Below are 22,786 nucleotides of genomic sequence, written 5' to 3'. Positions count from 1 at the left end.
GTGGGTGTGTGGATCTGATGAGGGGATCATGGAGGGAATGGTCTCTCCGGAACGCTGATAGGGCTGGGAGTGGGGTCTGTATCTAGGTGGCCAAAGACGATGCAATGTATGTGGAGGTTGGTGGGGTGGAAGTTGAGGACCAAAGGGTTCTGTCCTTGATGCACTGGGAGGGGTGGGGCTCAAGGGCAGAGGTGCGGGAAGTGGAGGAGATGCGCTGGAGGGCATTGTTGACCGCGTGAGAGGGGAAATTGCAATCTTTGAAGGAGGCGGCCATCTAGGATTTTCTAAGGTGGAACTGATCATGCTGGGAACAGATGTGGCAGAGGCAGAAAATTGAGAACAAGGGTTGGCATTTTTACAGAAGGTAGAGTGGGAGGAGGTGTAGTCCAGGTGGCTGCGGAATCAGTGGGTTTGTAGAAAATGTCTGTAGATAGTTGCCCAAACTGTCGATTCTCCTGCTCCTCAGATGCTGCGTCTTTCCAGCACCACGTACAACTCTGATCTCCAGCAACTGCAGTCATTTTCTCCTGAGCCTAATTATTTCTAATTCATTGTTATTTTTCCCCACAGCCTTCTAATATTTTTTCTTGTAAGTATTCATCCATGTCTCTTTTGAAAGTCATCAGTGAACATGTATTTATCTCCCCTTCAAGGATCATAAGAATGGAGGGTAAAAATAACAGATTGGACAACCTGGAGGTGGCACAATCACTTCTGCTACTCTATCAAAACCCTTCATGATTTTGAACATCTCAAATCAATGTTTGTATGCAGAACTGAACACAGCACTCCAAATGAGGCCTAATCACTTTTTTTCACAAAACACCAGGCACGAGGAATGGATGAAATACAAATTGAGCTGAGTTTTGATTCCCACTGTGGTCAGAGGCCACCAGTCATTACCTGTTGCTTAAATAATGGTCACAATCTAATGACCAGGTGGGCAGTGGCACTCTTGCAATAGTTAACACAGCAGGTTCGCGGAAATGAGGTGGCAGTAGGGAGTGAGGAGGAGTTAGGAGTTTGCAATGCCACAAATTCAGGGGCTGCAAAGAGAGAGAAAAGATCATCTCCACTTTACTTCACTAACCTGCTGTGTTTTCTCCCTCCAGCGTTACCACAATATCAGAAGCAATTTTGGTTTTTCCTCCTTTGAATCCTTCCTCAATTCCAAATTTCTGTCTTCGAACTTTTCTTCTTCCTAGAAGTAAAATTAGTAAAATGAAAGACCTTCACAGCATAAAGTTATTTTTCATTCACACAAAATTTTTAATTTTATGTACTGGGGAATATAGAGAAGGGAATCGTTGCCTAATAAGAAAGAATAAACTCTGATTTCTTGACCTCTACCTGCTCTCTGCTTTGGTTAGGCCTAGAATGAAATGAAGAATCATACATAAAAGGCTGGTAGAAAACTCTTGCAAAATCAATTAAATGTCAGAATATGTAAATGCAAGTTTTAAATTGGAGAATAAAAGATATTTGTTAACCAAACCTATTGGTGATGGACAAAGCACATCTGTAGGTCAAGCATGATGCAGCAGGCTCAAAGGGCTAAATTCCTACCACTTTTCAGCTTCTGCATTTTGCTGCCAGAAAATTCATTGCGGCAAAAGTGGCAAAAAAATTCATATGTAGAAGGCCCCAGCTGCTATTTTTATACTCAAAATGACTCAACCCATGGATGTTAATTGTATTTGGAGAATTACATTGCAAAAATGCTGAAAGTTTGAATGTGACTCAATAGCAAAATGATGAATGGAGTAGTGTTAAATACCTGCCAGCATAGCAGCCGTATATATTTGAAGCAGCTTTGCAAGGGCAGCATTCCGATCTGAAGCTTTAAGAAGAGTATTTTAAACTTCAGAACAAATCTGTCCTGTATCTCAGAATTACACTAAAACATTCCAAAACAATGCATTTACAGAACAAGCTAGTCATAGAGTCAGATGTACAGCACGGAAACAAACCCTGCGGTCCAACTTATCTATGCCGACCAGATATCCCAAAACAATCTAGTCCCATCTACCAGCACCTGGCCCATATCCGTCCAAACCCTTCCTATTCATATACCCATCCAGATGCCTTTTAAATGTTGCAATTGTACCAGCCTCCACTACTTCCCTCTGGCAGCTCATTCATATACGCACCACCCTGTGTGAAAAGTTGCCCCTTAGGACTCATATCTTTCCCCTCTCGCTCTATGCCCTCTAGCTCTGGACTCTCCCACCCCAGGGAAAAGACTGTCTATTTATCCTATCTATGCCCCTCATGATTTTATAAACCCCTATAAGATCACCCCTCAGCCTCCGATGCTCCAGGGAAAACAGTCCCAGCCTATTCAACCCGATAGCTCAAATCCTGGCAAAATCCTTGTAAATCTTTTCTGAATCCTTTCAAGTTTCACAACATCTTTCTGATAGGAAGGAGACCAGAATTGCACACCATATTCCAAAAGTGGCCAAACCAATGACCTGTACAGTCACATGACCTCCAACCCCTGTACTCAACACTCTGACCAATAAAGGAAAGCATACCAAATGCCTTCTTCACTATCCTATCTACTTAAGACTCCACTTTCAAGGAGCTATGAACCTGCAATTCAAAGTCTCTTTGTTCAGCAACACTCCCTAGGACCTTACCATTAAATGTATAAGTCCTGCTAAGATTTGCTTTCCCAAAATGTAGCACCTTCCGTTTATCTAAATTAAACTCCATCCATCACTTCTCTGCCCATTGGCCCAATTGTCAAATTAACATGCAATGTCTCATAATATTGACAATTGGAATCAAAGATTTATTTTTAAAAATATGCAACGGTCAGCTTCCAAGGTGCGAAATATTCTAGGTTCAGCAAGCAGCAAGGGCTTAAACATAACTGATAAAAAACAAATTTCTGGGGCAACTCAGCAGGTCAGGCAACATATCAGGAGAGTGTTGAAGAATGACCAGATTTGAAACATGAACTCTGCTTTCTTCTCATAGATACTACCAGACGTGCTGAGTTTCTGCAGTAATTTCAATTTTCGCTTCAGATCTCCAGCATCTGCAGCTTTTTGCTTTACCATAACATAACCAATTTCTCCATTTTCTCTCAGAAGAATGAATTCTTACTGTATTAGGATTTCACAGATTTTGGAGTGACCCAATGCCTTGCCCAAGTAATCTATCTTTACTTGAACCTACTGTGACACTCTTGACTGAGTATTTGAATTGAATGGGGGCATCATACTTTCATCTGATCATATTTGCACAATACAAATTATAGCAAACTCTACCAAATTAGCATTTTGTTCAAGGATGTCTTACCTAATTCATAGTATACCACACTGCATCTTTAGCTTCTCAGCTACCAAAGGAACACTCCACTATGAAGCAACTAATCATGGTAAATTGAAGGTCATGCTAACAACAATTGCTAAAGGCAACTCAGCCAGTCAAAACATGCTTTTAAACAACCAATGAAGTGACAAACATACACAAAAATTGCAGAAAATTAACATTATTGGCCATTTAATAGAAACAAGAATGTGAAGATTGGATAAAACCAAAGAATCTATAAAATTATACACCAGTTATTCTCCCATCTTTTACAAATCTATACAATTTCCCTCTAAATATCTGCTGCCCTCATTCTGCTTAATAAGATTCTACCACAGTAGATGGTGAATCCATGGTCCACATTCTCTAGGTTGCATGCCCAAACGTTGTTCTAAGCACACTAAGTACATTCCATAAACAACAATTGCATTATGCAAGTAACACCCAGAAAAAGCATCCATCTGCAGGAGGGCCTGCTACTAGCAGTATGAGCTAATTTTTAAATTAACACCTTTAGATAGTCTGAATCCCAGTAACATAGCAATGACTTTCCTCAAAATAACAAACATCTAATCAGGACAATCCTTAGAAACACGAGTACTACTTCTGCACCACTTCTGAAATTACCCCGTACACTGGCAAAGCTCCATGAATGTTTCTGCCTATTTACTTTATGATTCCACTGTATATACTATTATATTTACTGATACCAGAAACTTTCACTAAATATCCTCCTTTTGTCTGCAAAAGCCAACTACACACACACACAAAGTTTGCAAGGGGATTACACAAGGTCATTGGAATAGCCCTGTTGCAATGTCTAACATTTACAAGTGCTGTTCACATATGGGAAATCATTCAGATGTAGCTCTGCGACTGAGAACCCAATAAAGTTGTTAATGTGGATAGAGTGCTTTCTGCAGCAACCAAAACAGCAAACAAATAAAGGTAATCCAAAATATCCAAGACAAACTAAACATTAGCTTAGTAAATGAAAAATGCACTTAACCACTTGGATGTAATAGCCCGCAGGCCAAATCTGCATTAATTGATAACAGGTAAGCAGGAATAAATGGCAAATCATTAGACTTGGTTCCAGTTGACCACTCAGTTGGGATTACTACAACAGATCATTTCAAGAAATCTTCCTGGAATGTATGGGTGAGAGCACATCAGGTAAGGACAAGGTTCAACTAGTTCTCACACTATGATCAATAATATACAAACAATCGCCACATTTAGCCTTAGCTATGAAGAATGATATATATATATATATATATATATATATATATATTATATATATATATATTCGGATAACTGAATGCCAGATAATAGAGGTTCCTCTGTTTCTGTGAAGTCAAGAACAGTTACAGATAAGCAAACATTACAGCGTCTACTGTGAGGGTGAATTTCCACTAAATTTCTGGGGCTTGGATCTAAGGTCTCATCCACCAAGAATCCCCATCTAGCTGGCAGTTAGGCAGAAACAGACATTCAGGAGCAAATTGCTGCAGATGCAGGAATCTGTACTGAAAACCACTGTTGGACATCACAGCAGGTCAAACAGCCTCCATGAAGAGACAGCAAGCTAACTGAGTCTAGATGACTCTTCAGAGCGGTGTGGAGTGAAGTGTGGAGGGGCAGCATTTATGCTTTAGCTGGGGCAGTCGACTGTAGAGTGCTGAGGTAGAAAAGATGTTAACAGCTCAGATTAAGTCATTGAAATGTGAGAATAGCAGAACAATGGTGTCAAGAGCATGGTGCTGGAAAACATAGGTCAGGCAGCATTCAAGGAGCAAGAAAATCGATGTTTCGGACAAAATCACGATCAGGAGTTGTGCGGTGTGGAACAATGGTGTGTCTAATTGCCAGACTTGAAAGAACAAATAGTCCCATTGGTGTGGGGGAGGGGAGACAGGACATGGTGATAGAGAATGCAAAAAGCAAAGCTAACAGGGAAGAAATGGTTCACAATTTGAAGGTGTTGAACTCAATATTAAGTCCAGAGGGCTGTAAAGTGTCTAGTCTGAAGAGGAGATGTTGTTCCTCTAGTTTGTGTTTGTGATCCACGGGAGCACTGCAGCATGCTGAGGACAAACGTGGGCATACGAGTAGGATGCGGTATTAAAATGGGAAGGTTTGGGTCACGCTTGCACACAGACAAGCAGTCACCCAGCCTGCGTTTGGTTTCTCCAACATAGAGTAAGTCTCATGGGTGCAGTGAATACGATACACAAGATTGGAGGTGGTGCAGGTTAAATGTTGCTTCATCTGGAAAAACATTCAGCTAGCTTGTAGCCCTTGTTGGTGAAGCCAGAACAGCATTCTGCTTTTACTGGCACATTGGGGCCCTATAGGAAATAGCCCTCTTTAGGGTCTTCTGACCCGATGTCCACTTGTGGAACATTTCAAATCCAGGCATTGCGCTATATGCCCTAGCATGATTTGATGTAAAAAGATCACTGGGGCACTAACCATGCCGTAAGGTCCCATCAATTAAAGTATAATTAAAACTTTCTGTGGATGTTCCAACACTGACAAAATGCTTGCACGTCAAAACAGTTGAAAAGCTATGTAACTTTGCCTGGCTGAGATCAAACGCAAAAGTATTTTCGGTCCTCATGTAAGTGGCTTTACACTGACGATGCCATTTTAGCAGTCCATACCAAGGAACACTATTAGTGGCGAATGGACATACTTTCTTGCACCTGCAAAGTTTTGTCTGACCATCAGCATCTGGAAGATTAATACCATGGTCCAGTGTGGTAACATCCAGTCATCTACCAGCATTGACAACGTGCCCTTGAAATATCTAAATTCAACAATCACTAGGAAATCTGTCACTTCACATTGAAATCAACAGATGCATCACAAACATTTGTGCAAGCAACAGTAATCTGAATGAGAGTACCAAACTGACAGCCCACCAAGCTGGCGTGCTCAGCACACACTTCCACTGTATCGTGTCCTGAAACATTTCTGCTAGGTAGGGTAAAAGGCTGAAGACTTCCAATCCCCACAATCCATTGCCAGAAAAAAAGCTACCAATTCCATCAGCATACACCTATGTGATCCCGTTTAATACAACAATTCATTTGCAAATCACCTATTGCCAAATATTTTTCATAGTATAACGGGACAAAAAACACAACTTTTCATTCATATCCTAAAACTATGGTTACAGTCAACTCTAACTCTCTATAAGCGTACATTTTTGTACCAAGCCACACAATCCTGGGACTGTGCTGAGTTAGTACTAAATCTACAGTTGTCCTCGGAATAATGGTGGTCAACCGGGAGGATCTGCATTAAAAAACTCAAACGTTTCCATCTCTGGTTACTAACACTGATAAAAAGATGCACTTAAATGTTGGCTAGGACAGGAGACAGCACCGCTTTGCTACTCCCCAGTGTCAAACAGCGTTCACTGCGTAGGTTTGCACACACAATTTTAATGCAGTGAAAGCTTTTACTTTCCTTGCCACCAGTTTGTACCTATAGACTGAAATACATGCAAATATCAACTTTGAGTTCTGGTTGCGCACATATGAATAAATAATTCTGAGTTGCAGATCCAGTCCTCAACAAACACTTATCATGTTCACACCTTCTTTATGTAGCAGCCTGTCAACATGTTACACACCTCTTTTCTTGGCGATACATAATTAGATTACAACTGAAGAATTGCTTATGTAATTGAATTACCATGAGTAAATGCTACCAGTTGCCTTCTTCAAGCTGTAATCCACTCTGCTCTGTTGTTATAGACAAACTCATCAATGCAATTTTTATTCCAGTACAGATTAAAGTTCATTGTATTCTCTCGCAATCCTTCATTGGCAGGAAGGTAATAAATTTAATGCCAAATCAGGGTCAAATTCCCAAGCTCAGTTCACACAGGACCTTGCAGAAAGGAACCACTTTCATCTTTCTGTAGATTCATCCAAAAATGGTATTTTACTTTATTTGTAAATTGCAATTTATTTATATCATTAAACCGGTGACCCTGAAAGATAGGAATGCACAAGTTTCAGAAAACAATAGATCTAATAACGCAACAACCTGTAGGTTACTAAGAAACAGCCTGGTAATTGAAGACAAACAACGCACCCTATAATCTGTGCTCTCAAGCACAATTCTTCCAGTCTGCTGATTTTAAAATTAGCTTAAGATATTTTTTCTTTGGTAGAATACATAAAACTCCTTGCAGATAGGCAATGTTGCTATAGTGTTTATTGTATTATATTATAATAAAAACTGTACAAATCCTGTCATGGCATGGCAAATTGCAGGATCAAATTCATAACCCACAACTTTCTCTCTGGTACATCAATGTTATCATCGGAGCTGCTTCCCCTCCTTGCCTGGAATTGGAAAAATTTATCAATTTCACTTACAATTTCCATCCTACTCTTACCTTCACCTGGTCCATTTCTGACTCCTCCCTTCCTTGACATATTATTTCTGCAGACAGGTTGGCCACAAATGTGCACTACAAATCCACCAACTCCCAGTTATTATGACTATACAGGAAGCAAGGAGTGAGGATATAAAGACTCGATTCCATTCTCCCAGCTTCTATATCTCAGTCACATCGGTTTCAATGACACCAGCTTCTACAAGGGGGCCTCCAAAACACCCATGTTCTTCCTCAACCGAAGAGTTCCCACCACAGCAGTTGTCAGAGGCCTCAGTTGAGTCCAACCCATCTTCTGAACTTCAGCCCTCACCCCTTCACTTCCCTTCCACAACAGTGATAGAATCCCCCGGTCCTCACTTACCATCTCACCAGTCTCTGCATCCAAAGGATAATTAGCTGCCATTTCTAACATCTCCAGCAGGATGCCACCACCAGACACTCATTCTCTTCCCTCCCTTGTCAGCCTTCTGCAAGATTTTTCCTTCCTGTAGAGCTTGGTCCACTTCTCCTCTATTCCTAACATATCCCCACACTCTTTTGGCATCTTCCCTTGCAATTGCAGCATGTGTAATACCTGTGTGTTTACCTCCTCCCTCCTCACTATTCAAGGTCCCAGACATACCTTCACATCTTGGAGGTGAAGGTGCAATTTAGCTGCACTTCACCCAATCTAGTCTATATATTTGCTGCTCACAATATGAACTCCTTTACACTGGGGAGATGTAACACAGACGGGGTGACTGTTTTGTGGAACACTTATATTCTGTCCGCAAAAATGAACCTGAGCTTCCTATCTACAACTTCAACACACTGCAATGTTTCCTGGTCAACATCACTGCAGCAAGCCCAAGATAGAGAAGTTCAGCACAAGATAGGAGGCCAGCATCTCATTTTCCACTTGGGGGTCCCTGAAGCCTTCAGGGCTCAATACAGAATTAAATAATTCTAGGGCCTAAGCACTTCTTCAAGCCTTGTCATCACATGGGCTGCTACTACAAGCAACACATCATCAGCAAGCTATGATGCCTTTTAGCAGCTTTTCATTCTCCATGGCTGACCTTTACTCATTCCTTCACTTGCCCAACTGTTGCTCTCTCTCTCTTGGACTGGGCTCCATCTCCAGTTATTGTTGACTCCTCCCTTTGCTCCCCACTCCATCTTCAGTTTGCATACCAACCTTTTCATAGCTACAATCAGTTCTGAACAAGGGTCACTGGACCAGAAACAGTAACTGAGCACATGCCGGCAAGACATGCTGAATTTTTCCAACAAGCTCTGTTTGTGTTTCTGATTTCCAGCATCCCTCCATTTCTTTGTTTGTTTTTCATAAACATAGTGACTTGTGATTAGCTGCTATCAAAATTCAACTGGCTTATTTGTGTGTGTCCTGGAAGGAAACCTCAACACATAACCAACTTGGCTTACATGACTCAGTCCTTTACAACATGAACAATCCTCAACAACCACTGAATTGGTTTGACAACTCAATCCGTTATTCAAGAAAAAACGTTGCTAGGAGGACCAGCAGCTTCAGTGGAAAATAGCAAGTGGTCATATATATGGTCTAATGTTACCCATAATTCAGGAAAAATCTTAAATCAAGATAAAAGCACACACTAGGTAAACTGAACAGAAACGTTTGAGTCTTGTGAATTGCAAACAAACAATTTCATTTCTAAGCGGTTCAAACAAACCCCAATTTTTAATCATAAATGACAAACATGCCTTGAGTTGTCAAGGCACTGAGCTCCGGAATTCTCATCTCAAACTTTCTCCCCTCTCCTTTGACCATGCTCCCTAAAATCTCTCTTTCACCATAATTTAGGCTAGATGTCCTCATATCTTATGTTGCTTGGTGTCATGTTTTGTTTAAAACATTCCTTTGACATGCTCTGGAACGTATCACCATCGTAAAGATCTTACATAAAAGGCAAGTTGCTACCCATTAAATATAAAACTGCCCAATATCTATCACAGGAAATTCAAGTCAAAAGGAACTTGAAAATAAGTTTTTTGTATGATATGACATCCAAAGTCATAATATTAAAATGGTAGATTTGTCTACACATTCTAACTAAAGAATAACATTTAAATTGCAAAAATAAAGTTTATAATTTACACTTTGGTTATTAAGGTTCATGCTATACTTCAAACATATTTACCACTAGGCTGGGGGAAGACAGACCATGGAATTCTAATTCCAAGTGTATGTCCCTCTTATTTTGAAAAGAGGGTGAATTTTTTCCACAAATGTGATACTTGAATCATGCACTGAGGGCAATTAACTGATCCAATAAATTTTGAAGGCTGAAGTTGTAAAATTTAACATGCTCTGATGCCCTGGCAACAAACATATTGTTTGTTGTAGCATAGAACCTTTAGCCAGCTACTCTTAGACTTGACAACAATTTGAAGAGCTTAAATAAAATAAAAAAAAAACTGGATGCTGGAATTTGAGACAAACAGAAACTTTTAGAGAAACTCAAGTCTGGCAGCATCTGTGGAGAGAAAGCAGGATTAACGGTTTGGGTCCAGTGACCCTTCTTCAGAATTGGGATATCTTAGTTGCCTTGAGGATGACAGCTCATGACTTGGCTGTGAAGTGAAACAACCCACCTTCCCCTGCCACCGCAGGAATTGCAAAACCTGCACCCACCCCTCCTCCCTCTCCTCTATCCAAGGCCCCAAAGGAGCCTTCCACATCCAAAGTTTTATCTGCACATCCACCAATATCATTTATTGTATCCATTGCTCTCGATGCGGTCTCCTCTACATTGGGGAGACCGGACGCCTCCTAGCAGAGCGCTTTGGGGAATATCTCCGGGACACCCACAACAATCAGCCCCACCGACCCGTGGCCCAACATTTCAACTCTCCCTCCCACTCTGCCGAGGACATGGAGGTCCTGGGCCTCCTTCACCACCGCTCCCTCACCACCTGACGCCTGGAGAAAGAACGCCTCATCTTCCGCCTCGGAACACTTCAACCCCAGGGCGTCAATGTGGATTTCACCAGTTCGCTCATTTCCCGTTCCCCCACCTCACCCCAGTTCCAACCTTCCCACTCAGCACCACCCTCATGACCTGTCCTACCTACCCATCTTCCTTTCCACCTATCCACTCCACCCTCCTCTCTGACCTATCAGCTCCACCCCCATATTATACTCTATGCTACTTTCTCCCCATCCCCCCTCTCATGTATCTCTCCACTCTGGAGGCACCCTGCCTTTATTCCTGATAAAGGGCTTTTGCCCGAAACGTCGATTTTCCTGCACCTCGAATGCTGCCTGACCTGCTGTGCTTTTCCAGCACCACTCTAATCTAGACTCTGGTTTCCAGCATCTGCAGTCTTTGTTTTTACTCTGGTCATAAGACAACTGTCGGCATGTTTGGAACTGTACCCCACCAACAGTCAGCATCTTCAAGAGGGCAGGGCAGGAAAGTGAGAAACAAATTGGGGGGGACAGAGACAAGGAAGCTCAGCAGTTACTCAAATAAGAATGATTCAATAGTTGAAGGCCATGTAAATTAAAATATATAAACAAAATAAAAACAAATTACACCTATTATTGAAGCAAAATGCTGCAAGGTACTGGAAATTGGAAATTGGAAATAAAAACACAGAAAATGGCAGAGCAGTGAATAGGTCTAGAAGTATTTGGAGGAGAAGTAGAGTTAACATTTCATACCAATGACCTTTTGTCAGATCTGCTTTATCAAAATGTCACTTATAACATTGTTGATACCAGAAGTTAGTCTGAGAAGGCTTCTGTGGGATGAAGCTACACACTGGTCTGCACTAAAAAAGAAATGAAGCCTCCTGTATGGTGTCTGTCATTGTTTAGAGTCTTTTACACCACAGGAACTTTACAAATTAATTCGGAGCTCAAGATTAAGAAACCCTTGCCCAACAGCTTAAAATTAGCCAAAACTAGACCATAACACCTGATAAAGAAACAAACCGTGAAGGATATTTACTGCAATCTACAAAATTCAACAAGATTAGAAAAGGAATTCAAATTAAGATTTGAAAAGGAGACTAATGGTGTCAGGAACATGACATTTGAGCAGCTGCACAGCAAACTATTACGCAGTCCTTGGTCTTCAGAGGACATGGTAATAAGAGGCTAATTGCAACAAAACCCAAACTGACTTCATTTCATGTGTGCCAGGATTCATAAATGCTTTTATTTCCATTAGTGGGTGGTAACATATGATGAAGATCACTTAGGTCCTTAACAGGTGGTCGATCCACATCAGATTTCGGTCCAGGAAACGATGAAAATCTACCCCAAACTGATCAATTTCAGCTTTAACTGTGAGGTATGCAGGGTAGTATCATTTCTGAAATCACAGGCCAAGTAAAGTGTTCACAACTGGGTACTAAGACTCACCAATTCTTTCAAGTCAGTATGACTTCATTGGAGGTGACCTCTATGAATGATTTGTATAATAGGTTATCTTAGCGTCTCTCGCCCGTAGGTGTTCAAAGTTTGAGAGAAGATTTGTAGCTCGGGTGCTCGTTGTGGTTCTGTTCGCCGAGCTGGGAATTTTTGTTGCTAACGTTTTGTCCCTTTTCTAGGTGTCATCCTCAGTGCTTGGGAGCCTCTTGTGAAGCGCTTCTGTGCTGATTTCTCTGGCATTTATAGTGGTTTGAATCTGCCGCTTCCGGTTGTCAGTTGCTGTCCGCTGCAGTGGCCGGTATATAGGGTCTAGGTCGATGTGTCTGTTGATAGAACTTGTGGATGAGTGCCATGCCTCTAGGAATTCCCTGGCTGTTCTCTGTTTGGATTGCCCTATAATAGTGGTGTTGCCCCAATCGAATTCATGTTGTTTGTCATCTGAATGTATGGCTACTAAGGATAGCTGGTCGTGTCGTTTCGTGGCTAGTTGGTGTTCATGGATGCGGGTTGTTAGCTGTCTTCCTGTATGTCCTATGTAATGTTTTGTACAGTCCTTGCATGGGATTTTGTACACTCCATTGGTTTTGCTCATGCTGGGTATTGGGTCCTTTGTCCTGGTGAGTTGTTGTCGGAGCGTGGTTGTTGGTTTGTGTGCTGTTATGAGTCCTAGTGGTCGCAGCAGTCTGGCTGTCAGTTTGGAAATGCTCCTGATGTATGGGAGTGTGGCTAGTCCTTTGGGTTGCTGCATGTCCTCATTTCGTTGTCTTTCCCTTAGGCATCTGTTGATGAAATTGCGCGGGTATCCGTTTTTGGTGAATACCTTGTATAGGTGTTCTTCTTCCTCCTCCTCTTTTTGTAGTTCTGGTGTGCTGCAGTGTGTTGTGGCCCTTTTGAATAAAGCCCTGATGCAACTTCGTTTGTGCGTGTTGGGGTGGTTGCTTCATAGTTCAGGACTTGGTCTGTGTGTGTGTGTGGCTTTTCTGTATATCTTCGTGGTGAATTCTCCATTTGGTGTTCTCTGTACCATCACGACTAGGAATGGGAGCTGGTTGTCCTTTTCTTCCTCTCTCGTGAATCAGATTCCTGTGAGTGTGGCGTTGATGATCCGGTGTGTGTTCGCTATTTCTGTGTTTTTAATAATTACAAAGGTGTCGTGCACATATCTGACCCAGAGTTTGGGTTGTATTTGCGTTAAAACTGTTTTTTCTAACCTTTGCATTACTGCTTCTGCTATGAGTCTGGAGATCGGTGAGCCCATGAGTGTTTTGTTGATTTGCTCATATATCTGGTTGTTGAACGTGACATGTGTTGTGAGGCACTGGTCAGTAGTTTAAGTATGCCATCTTTGTTAATAGGTTCAACGTCCTGTTGTCTGTTATGTATGTCCAGCAGGTTGGATATTGTTTCTCTGACTAGGGTTTTGTCGATAGAGGTGAACAGTACCGTTACATCAAATGAGACCATGGTTTCTTCCTTGTCTGTGTATATTTCTGATGATGTCCAAGAATTCTTGTGTTGACTGTACAGAGTATCTGGATCCGCTGATCAGGTGTTTCAGTTTCTGCTGTAGTTCTTTAGCCGGTTTGTGAGATGGTGTCCCTGGTAGTGGTACTATGGGTCTGAGTGGGATGTCTGGTTTGTGTACTTTAGATAGTCCATAGAATCTGGGGGTGTTGCTGCTTTCCCATTTCATTCTTTGTAGGTCAGACCTGGTTATCTGTCCGTTTTTTTGTAGATTCCTCAGTGTGTTTTTTTATCCTATTGGTGAGCTGTGGAGTGGGGTCAAACTCCCTCTTTTGGTAGGTGTTGGTATCTGCAAGTAGTTGTTCTGCCTTTTGAGTGTACTCTGCTTTGTCCAGTATAACCGTCATTCTGCCTTTGTCTGCTGTTAGTATGATTATGTTCTTATCATTTCTTAGTGATTTTAGTGCTTCTTTCTCCTTGGTGTTGAGGTTGTGTGTTTGTCTTTTCGTTGTTATCAGAGGTACGATACTTTGTCTCCCTGTTTGCTGTGTCTCTTCTGTCAATCCATTGTTCCTGAGTGTGCATTCTCGTGCTGCTAGGAAGTCTGCTGTCTTGGCGTCCCTGTAGTTGTAGTTAAGTCCCTTGGCCAGTATTGTTCTTTCTGTGTCTGTGAGCTGTCTGTGGGAGAGGTTTTTAACCCAGGTGCGTGTTGTGGTGTCCTCTTCGTTGTGTTAGTTTGGCCATTTTTCTTTTAGTGCTGTTTTTTTGTGGTGTGTGGTCCTGTTCTGTACTATGGTGACAGCCTGTTCTATGGTCCGGATCCATTCCTGATTGGTGGTTTTTGAACACGCAGATGACAAACAACATTAATTCGATTGGGACAACTCCACTATTATAGGGCAATCCAAACAGAGAACAGCCAGGGAATTCCTAGAGGCATGGCACTCATCCACAAGTTCTATCAACAGACACATTGACCTAGACCCTATATACCGGCCACTGCAGCAGACAGCAACTGACAACCGGAAGCGGCAGATTCAAACCACTATAAATGCCGGAGAAATCAGCACAGAAGCGCTTCACAAGAGGCTCCCAAGCACTGAGGATGTCACCTAGAAAGGGGACGAAACATTTGCAACAAAAACTCCCAGCTCGGCGAACAGAACCACAACAATAATAGCTTACTAAAGTCTTAGTTGTAGTTTTGCAAAAAGGTACAATGATAAATACGAGAAATATCTGTATTACAACTAATTAGTTTCAGAACGTCCAGGAGTGTAATTATAGATTTGATCCTTCCCATTCTGGACTGGGCCATAGAGATAATTTTAAACTGCACAACATGGGTGAATTATTGGTTACAGGTCTGTCACTGTTAGTCTAATTTGAAGCAATGTTGTAATAATATCATGCAAGTATCAGCCCAACACATTTTCAAGATTATGCACATTTTCCCAGGTATTACAACAGTATAAATATAAAATGTGAGACATCATTTTGGAATACTATATACTCTATGTTTCTATACAAAATAGACTGTTGTGCAGTATTCAAAAGCAGTGAAATTAAGAGCAGATTTGAACAAATTTCAAAATGTTAAACAAGTCACGGTTTAGAATTAGAACTGGAAATCTAGATTTCATGTACTGCTTTATTGAAACATTTGCCCACAAAACATCTAGTTTACTTCAAAGCAATTCGTTGACTGTAAAGTACTTGGGATTTTCAAAGGAGGTGACAAGAACGATTAAGGATCCTTTCTCTTTTACTCAATTACAGGGAACCACACGAAATCTTGTGAGTTTAACAAAGTCCCTGAAACTTAATGAAATAGCAGGTCAACATCATTGCTTCTGATGAAAGGTCATCGATCTGAATCATGAACTCCATTCTTCCCCACACAGGTGCTGCCACCTGCCTGAGTATTTCTAACATTTGTGTTTTTATTTCAGATTCTGTAGCATTTTGCTTTGACATCAAGTTGCTCATGGATGTAATAAAAATTACAAGGTTCATCATGGGATAAGCACAATATTTCAGTGAATAGACGGAACAAAACTTCTTGAACCACAGAACTTCAAGCACCAGTTTGCACTACTTGATTTATGATATCTGTGCAGGTGTTAACTCTTCACTGGAGCCACCAAGTGGCTCAGGTCCCACCCTTTGTCTGTACTCAACTGCAGCATTTCTGGCAGAGGAAAGGTGGATATTGAAATCTATTTTAGAAAATATATTGTGGGTCTAAAATAAACTCCTTCCTTACCATTTGGGTTCACTGCCTGCTGACAATTTATTTTATCCTTTTATAGACCCACTATAGCATGCTCAGGCTGAAGTGGAAAGTATGCAACTTACTTTCAATCTTTAACAACATGATTCGGCCCATGCATGCCAACATATCAACAGTTGATTCTGTGTCTTCCTCCAATTTCCTCCCATCTCCCCATATAATGTTACAATTTCAATGGCCTCCCAGTCTCCAAACTCTCATTCTTCTCAAGTTTTTAACATCTTGCAGTCACCCAAATTCAAAGTCATCTTCCCTGTACCTCTGCCTGTGAATCTCATGATCTAGTTTTTGCCCTTACAACAGCAATGAAACAACCTTTTATACATGCATGTTTTTCATCCTGTATGATGATCAATGTAATACACTCTGCCTGTTCTGGCTGCACAGCATGCTCCTCCATTGCTTTTTTGTAAAAATTAATTCTTGGGTTGTGGGTATCGCTGGCTGGAGTAACACTTACTTCACATTCCTAGTTATCCTTTAAAAAGCCAGTGGTGGGTTAACTTCTTAAACTGCTACAGTCCATTTGGTGTAGCTAGACCAAAATCCCGTAATGAAAGGAGTTCCAGTATTTTGACCAAATGGTACTGAAGGAATGGTAATATAGTTACAAGTCAGGATGGTGAGTGCCTTGGAGGGGAAGTTGCAGGTGGTTTGTTCCCATGTATTGCTGCCCTTGTCCTTCAAGACAGAAGTGGTTGAGAATATGTAAGATGCCGTTTAAGGATGTTTAGCAAATTTCTGCAGCATCTTGAATCAGTACATGCTGCTGCTACTGGAGTGAATGCGATGCAAATCATGAAAGCTTTGTCCTGAATGGTATCAAGCTTCAAATGTTATTAAAGCTGCATTCATCCAGGTGAGTGGGAAATATTCCATCATACTTTTGACTGGCGCCTTGCAGATGATGGACAGGGTTGGGGCGTCAGAAGGATTCTTAGCTCTGACTTGCTTTGTAGCCACAGTATTTATATGGTTGTATAGTTCAGTTCTGGGCAATGGTAAACCCTGGGATATTGATAGTGGGGAGTCTAGGTCTAGCTACACCAAATGGACAGTAGCAGTTTAAGAAGTTAACCCACCACTGGCTTTTTAAGGATTACTCGGGATATGAAATAAATGCTACTCCAGCCAGCGATACCCACAACCCAAGAATAAATTTTTACAAAAAAAGCAATGGAGGAGCATGCTGTGTCAACATGCTGTGCAACCAAAACAGGCAGAAGTGTATTACATTGAATATGTCAAGGTGCAATGGTTAGATTCTCACAAAGATGGTCATTACCTGGCATTTGTGTGGTGCAAGTCTTATTCGCCATATGGCAACCCAAGCCTAGATATTGACCTGGTGCTGAACATTGTGTAATCATCAGTAAACATCCCAATATTTGACTTGACAATGAAAGGAAGGTCACTGATGAAGCAATTGAAGACACTTGGGCCTAGGGCACTATCCTGGGGAACATGTGCAGGCATGTCCTGGAACTGAGATAACTGATCTCCAACAACCACAACCATCTTCCTTTGTGTCAGGCAATGACTCCAACCAGCAGAGAGATTTCCCTTCCTTTGTGTCAGGCAATGACTCCAACCAGCAGAGAGATTTCCCTCAATTCCCTTGATTCTAGTCTTTTTTTTAAACATCTTGATGCTGCACTTGGTCAGATGCAGCACTGATGACAAGTGAAGTCATACTCATCTCACTGCTGCTCTTTTGCCTGACTCTTCTCCTTTTCCTGTTAGCACCATTTAAAATTTCTTAATTCTCTGTAAGAGGTCAATCAGAAGAGTTAACCATAGCTCCCTTGCCACAGATGATGCTTGATCTGCATATTTGGTATTGTTGGCATCTATTTTCAGTTTAGATTGCCGACAGTCTTTTGCTTTTACCTTTACTGTACTCCATTGCCCACATCAGTGGGATTGCCCTCATTTGGTTCTACTCTAATCTACTCAAATATAGAAAAGCATCTTCAGCAAGACATTCTCTTCTGAACATGTTACTCCTCCTACTTTCAGGACGTGTCCGTGGCTCTTTTCATGCACATCCCAACAGTAACAGCAGCCAAAGAAACAGGATCAGTTTCACATGTACACAGAAAACCTAGCCTTACCCCTCCACCCATTTGCTGCCAGATGCACATCCAATGAGCCACAAACTCCTTTAGGTTGAAGACTCATTTTCAAGGATTGTTATACCCCAGACTGACAGACAGTTGAAGGAAGAACTCAAGGCCAGTCATTCCTCAGGATAGATTTACTCAGAGCAAAATTATAGGTACATCTCCATTTACTCTATTAAATTCCTGTTGCGTCTCTTTATACTATGCTCAAAGAACCATAAAGTCAATACCCACCGTCCATATGTGCTTAACCACAATAGATACAATTAACAGGTCTTTGGATCTTTGGACACTGATTCTGTTGCCCTTCCCAGCAGTTGTCAAGCATAAAGAAACTTTGTTATCTTCCTATCCCACCCTGAACTGAGTTTCCTACTAAAATTGTCCATCAGTAAGACTACCTACCTATTAATTTGCAGCCTTTTCCTCTGTCTCAGCCTAATTGCCAATTAATCTTAATATTTGCCACAAGTCCAATATTCAATTACCTTCCTAGCCTGCCTCCATTCCAGCATTTCTGTAAACTTCAGGCCATCTAAAAAACTCTGCTGCCTATACTGTATTCCAAATCCATTTCAAAAATAATCGAGGTCCTTGCTGATGGATACTGATGTACTAATAGTTTAACATTTCCAGTTTTGTCCCTTTTTTAGATTTGCAACTTCTTTCAACTCGACAATGTGCAACTTCCCATCATGCTGAATCTAACTTGTTGTGCTTTTTCTCACTCTTCACCCATAATTATGGTCAGGCCCTGCAGGCACATGCTGTGGAATCACCACTTCACATTGGTTCTTTAAGGTCAAATCAACATCCATTCAGTTAATGAAGATTTTCATGACCTCACCTCATATTTGATCTTTTGTCTCAGATTTGTGAAATACCTTGGGACTTTAAAAAATATTACAAATGTATATAAATAAATGCAAATTGCTAATGACATTCATTTGGAAGTGTCTAGTTACATCTGTTGTCATCACATTAATAACTTCAAATTTTACAACACAGGAATAACACTATAATTACACTCCAGAAGCCATTTACCACCTTACTTCATCTAACCTTATGAGGTCATTGTCCTTTCTCTTTTATCTAGTTACTGCTTAAATATATTTATGCCAACTATCTCCACCACTTAATATAGTAGCATGTTCCACATTCTCACCACTGCATAACAAAGTTCCTTCTGAATTCCCTGCTTTGTTTTATTAGCTCCTATGGAATAGTTATCACATCCCTATAAATGGAAGAGTCATTGCTATATCTAAGTGGAACAAACAATAAGGTTATCCAAATTGAGGAACCATAAACTAAAGTATTTTACCTAACTTCCTCTTTTATTAAAGATGAAAAAACATTTTTAAAAAAGCTTTAAACAGTTGGTCTATTATTGTACTGAACCAAGTCCAAGTCTTCAGCTATTTTAATGCACGCTGATAGTCAGCCCTTTTAAGTTTCTTGTGCATTCATACACAAGCTTCTGTAAAAGCAACTACATGTGGAGTTTTATTAATTTGCTAAAATTATTTCTATGGTAAGCAGTTAAGTCAATGGAACAAAGCATCATCTCCCTCCTCTTCTGCACCTCCCAGCAGCTGCTATGCTCTGCTTTCTCCAGTGTCACTCTTTGTTTGGTTTCAATTTGCAAGACCTATGAGTTACATAAACAAAGCTCTTCTTGTAAAAAAAAGACTTTCCACAATAATCTCAAGTTATGCATGTGTATGCTTGGTGAAAGACAAAAGCACAGGAGTCCACCAAAACGTGCTTTTTTGACATTCATTTTACAATTCTCACTTTTAGTCAGCTATCTTGCTGGGCGCGTCCAAGAACACAGTCAGTCTGAAACCCTTCCGTGATCTTAGCCACATGACTCCAAACTACACAAGTATCAGCAAACAGACATTGTGACTTCTCAGCATTTCAAGTGAGAACAAAATTGCACACCTGTCTTTATTTTCAGTCAGTACTTATTAAATAAGAATGATTTCAGCACTTATTGGAATGTTTAATACTTGCACATCAATTTAACCTAACATTATAATACATTTTGTGGCAAAAGTTGAATCAAACTATGTTTCTAAACACAAACACCATTGATTTCAAATAGTGTTTCACATCTTCACAACATTTTAAATGAAGCAACTGAACGACTTTCATTTTCAAAGGCCTAGTCATTATTTTAAGATCTTAGCTTGCTCTGAAATAAGTGCTTTAAGTATTAACTGGGATAATCAGCACCTATAGGTTTTGTTCTACCTTCCCCACTGTAATCAGACTTACAAGCATATTAGAAAAGATCTTTGCATGTTCCCTGTGGCTATATCATTATAATGTGCATTGCGTTCTAGTATTCTGATATAGGTATGATTTGTTTGGATAGCATGCAAAACAACACCTTTCACATATCTCAGTGTGTGAAAATAATAAATCAAAACAAAACCACTGCCTGACCTCATAGATGCCTTCTGGCACAGTTGACACCAAGAAAATATTGCATAGAAATCATAGGGACAAATCTACCTTTGTCTATACTATGATAAAGTGTGTTGCCAGTTCCAATGATCATTTGCTAAACTGATATTTTAGTGAAATGGGAGCCAAATGTGTGTTACCCCTGTTTTTGCTGAGCTGAGTGAGCAAGACTTTATTAAAGCTAGGATATGGACAGAGTTTTGGGTAAGCACAAGTTTAAGGACAGTGCTCAAGTCATAAAACAAAACCAAGTACTACAGAAGTTCTATTAGTACATGAATATTCCTAAAAGGATTGCCAATATTTGGAGTGATTTTAAGACTATTGTTTTAACTCTGACAAGCTAGCATAACTACTCATTAATGATTTCTGCTAACCTTGCAGTGTCTACATAGTTTTTGATACCTATATTGTTTAATGAGATTACTGGTATATAACCAATTGCTCCATTTGAAATCAGCTTGTGAAATATTTTGCTGATTTACAGTTATGACAATATTGCCTAACAATTCAGTATAAATTTCAGAATTAAATGAGGAAATTCAAGTTCTGAAAAAGGGTTACTGGACCCAAAATGTTAACTGTTTTCTCTCCACGATGCTTCCAAACCTTCTGGGAATTTCTGATTTTGTTAAAGAATTTCAAATGATTTTAATGTTTCGTAGTTCAAATGTCCTTTGTGTTCTCTAATTCTACAATATGAAGATGACTAAAAAAAAATGAAGATTGCTAAAAAGAAGTTCGAGGAAACAGACCTCTACTAGTTCTCCCAACCCGCACCCCCCCCCCCTTTAAACACCCCAAAGACAAGGCTGAGAATTTAACAAAAGTGTTCTTTCTACATTTGAAAATTCATCACAACTTATCAAAACATTTTGGCAACGTATTGTTTTCACAAGCTTTCACGCAGTCCTGGGGTCAGGATTCTTGATGAAGGGCTTATGTCCAAAATATCGACTCTCCTCCTTCTCAGATGCTGCCTGACCAACTGTGCTTTTCCAATGCCACACTTTGACTCTGGATCTCCAGCACCTGCAGTCCTCACTTCCTCCTATATAGGAGCACATGCTATATAAGGCTGACTGTACATGCTACTAAATGAGCCACTAAAGCATCAACTGGTCATTAGGAAGAAACTGTTAAACTTATACCATAATATTTGATTTTAGGAAGAGAAGGGTTTTTGGTGAAAGGATGACCAGAATTCCTAGACAATAGACACAGGAGTCAGCCATTTTGCCCTTCGAGCCTGCACCACTATTCATTATGATCATGGCTGATCATCCTTAATCAGTATCCTGTTCCTGCCTTATGTCCATAATCCTCGAGAGCTTTATCCAACTCTTTCTTAAATGAATCCAGAGACTGGACCTCCACTGCCCTCTGGGGCAGAGCATTCCACACAGCCACCACTCTCTGGGTAAAGACGTTTCTCCTCATCTCTGTCCTAAATGGTCTACCCCGTATTTTTAAGCTGTGTCCTCTGGCTCGGCACTCACCCATCAGCAGAAACATGTTTCCTCCCTCCAGAGTGTCCAATCCTTTAATAATCTTATATGTCTCAATCAGATCCCCTCTCAGTCGTCTTAAACTCATGGGTATACAAGCCCAGTTGCTCCAGTCTTTCAGTGTAAGGTAATCCTGCCATTCCAGGAATTGACCTCGTGAACCTAAGCTGCACTCCCTCAATAGCCAGAATGTCTTTCCTCAAATTTGGAGACCAGAACTGCACACAATACTCCAGGTGTGGTCTCACCAGGGCCCTGTACAGCTGCAGAAGCACCTCTTTGCTTCTATACTCAATCCCTCTTGTTATGAAGGCCAGCATGCTATTAGCCTTCTTCACTACCTGCTGTACCTGCATGCTTACCTTCATTGACTGGTGTACAAGAACACCCAGATCTCTCTGTACTGCCCCTTTACCTAAATTGATTCCATTTAGGTAATAATCTGCCTTCCTGTCCTTGCCACCAAAGTGGATAACCATACATTTATCCACATTAAACTGCATCTGCCATGCATCCGGCCACTCACCTAACTTGTCCAGGTCACCCTGTAATCTCCTAACATCCTCATCACATTTCACCCTGCCACCCAGCTTAGTATCATCAGCAAATTTGCTAATGTTATTACTAATACCATCTTCTATATCATTAACATATATTGACAACATCTGAACATCAGAGACTGGTGAATTCTTAGCAGCATGAACATGTCAAACCATTTGGAATAAGGCAAAGTGAAGAAGGCTGTAGCTCCTCAGTTATCAGTCATAACAGAGGAGGCAT

General features: G+C 40.8%; 1 protein-coding gene across 4 annotated transcripts in view; it reads right to left on the bottom strand.

Moving 5' to 3' along the window:
- prdm2b (PR domain containing 2, with ZNF domain b) overlaps positions 1-22,786 on the bottom strand; it is a 187,213-nt gene that overhangs the window by 14,234 nt on the left and 150,193 nt on the right. For all 4 annotated transcript variants that reach the window (XM_060852381.1, XM_060852380.1, XM_060852382.1 and 1 more), the window contains exon 7: positions 1,091-1,201. In XM_060852381.1, the coding sequence (XP_060708364.1) occupies positions 1,091-1,201 (111 nt within the window). The remainder of the gene's footprint in view (positions 1-1,090; positions 1,202-22,786) is intronic.

Source organism: Hemiscyllium ocellatum, chromosome 37, assembly GCF_020745735.1.
Source record: "Hemiscyllium ocellatum isolate sHemOce1 chromosome 37, sHemOce1.pat.X.cur, whole genome shotgun sequence".
Lineage (NCBI taxonomy): Eukaryota > Metazoa > Chordata > Chondrichthyes > Orectolobiformes > Hemiscylliidae > Hemiscyllium > Hemiscyllium ocellatum.
This window is presented reverse-complemented; position numbering and strand designations above follow the sequence as displayed.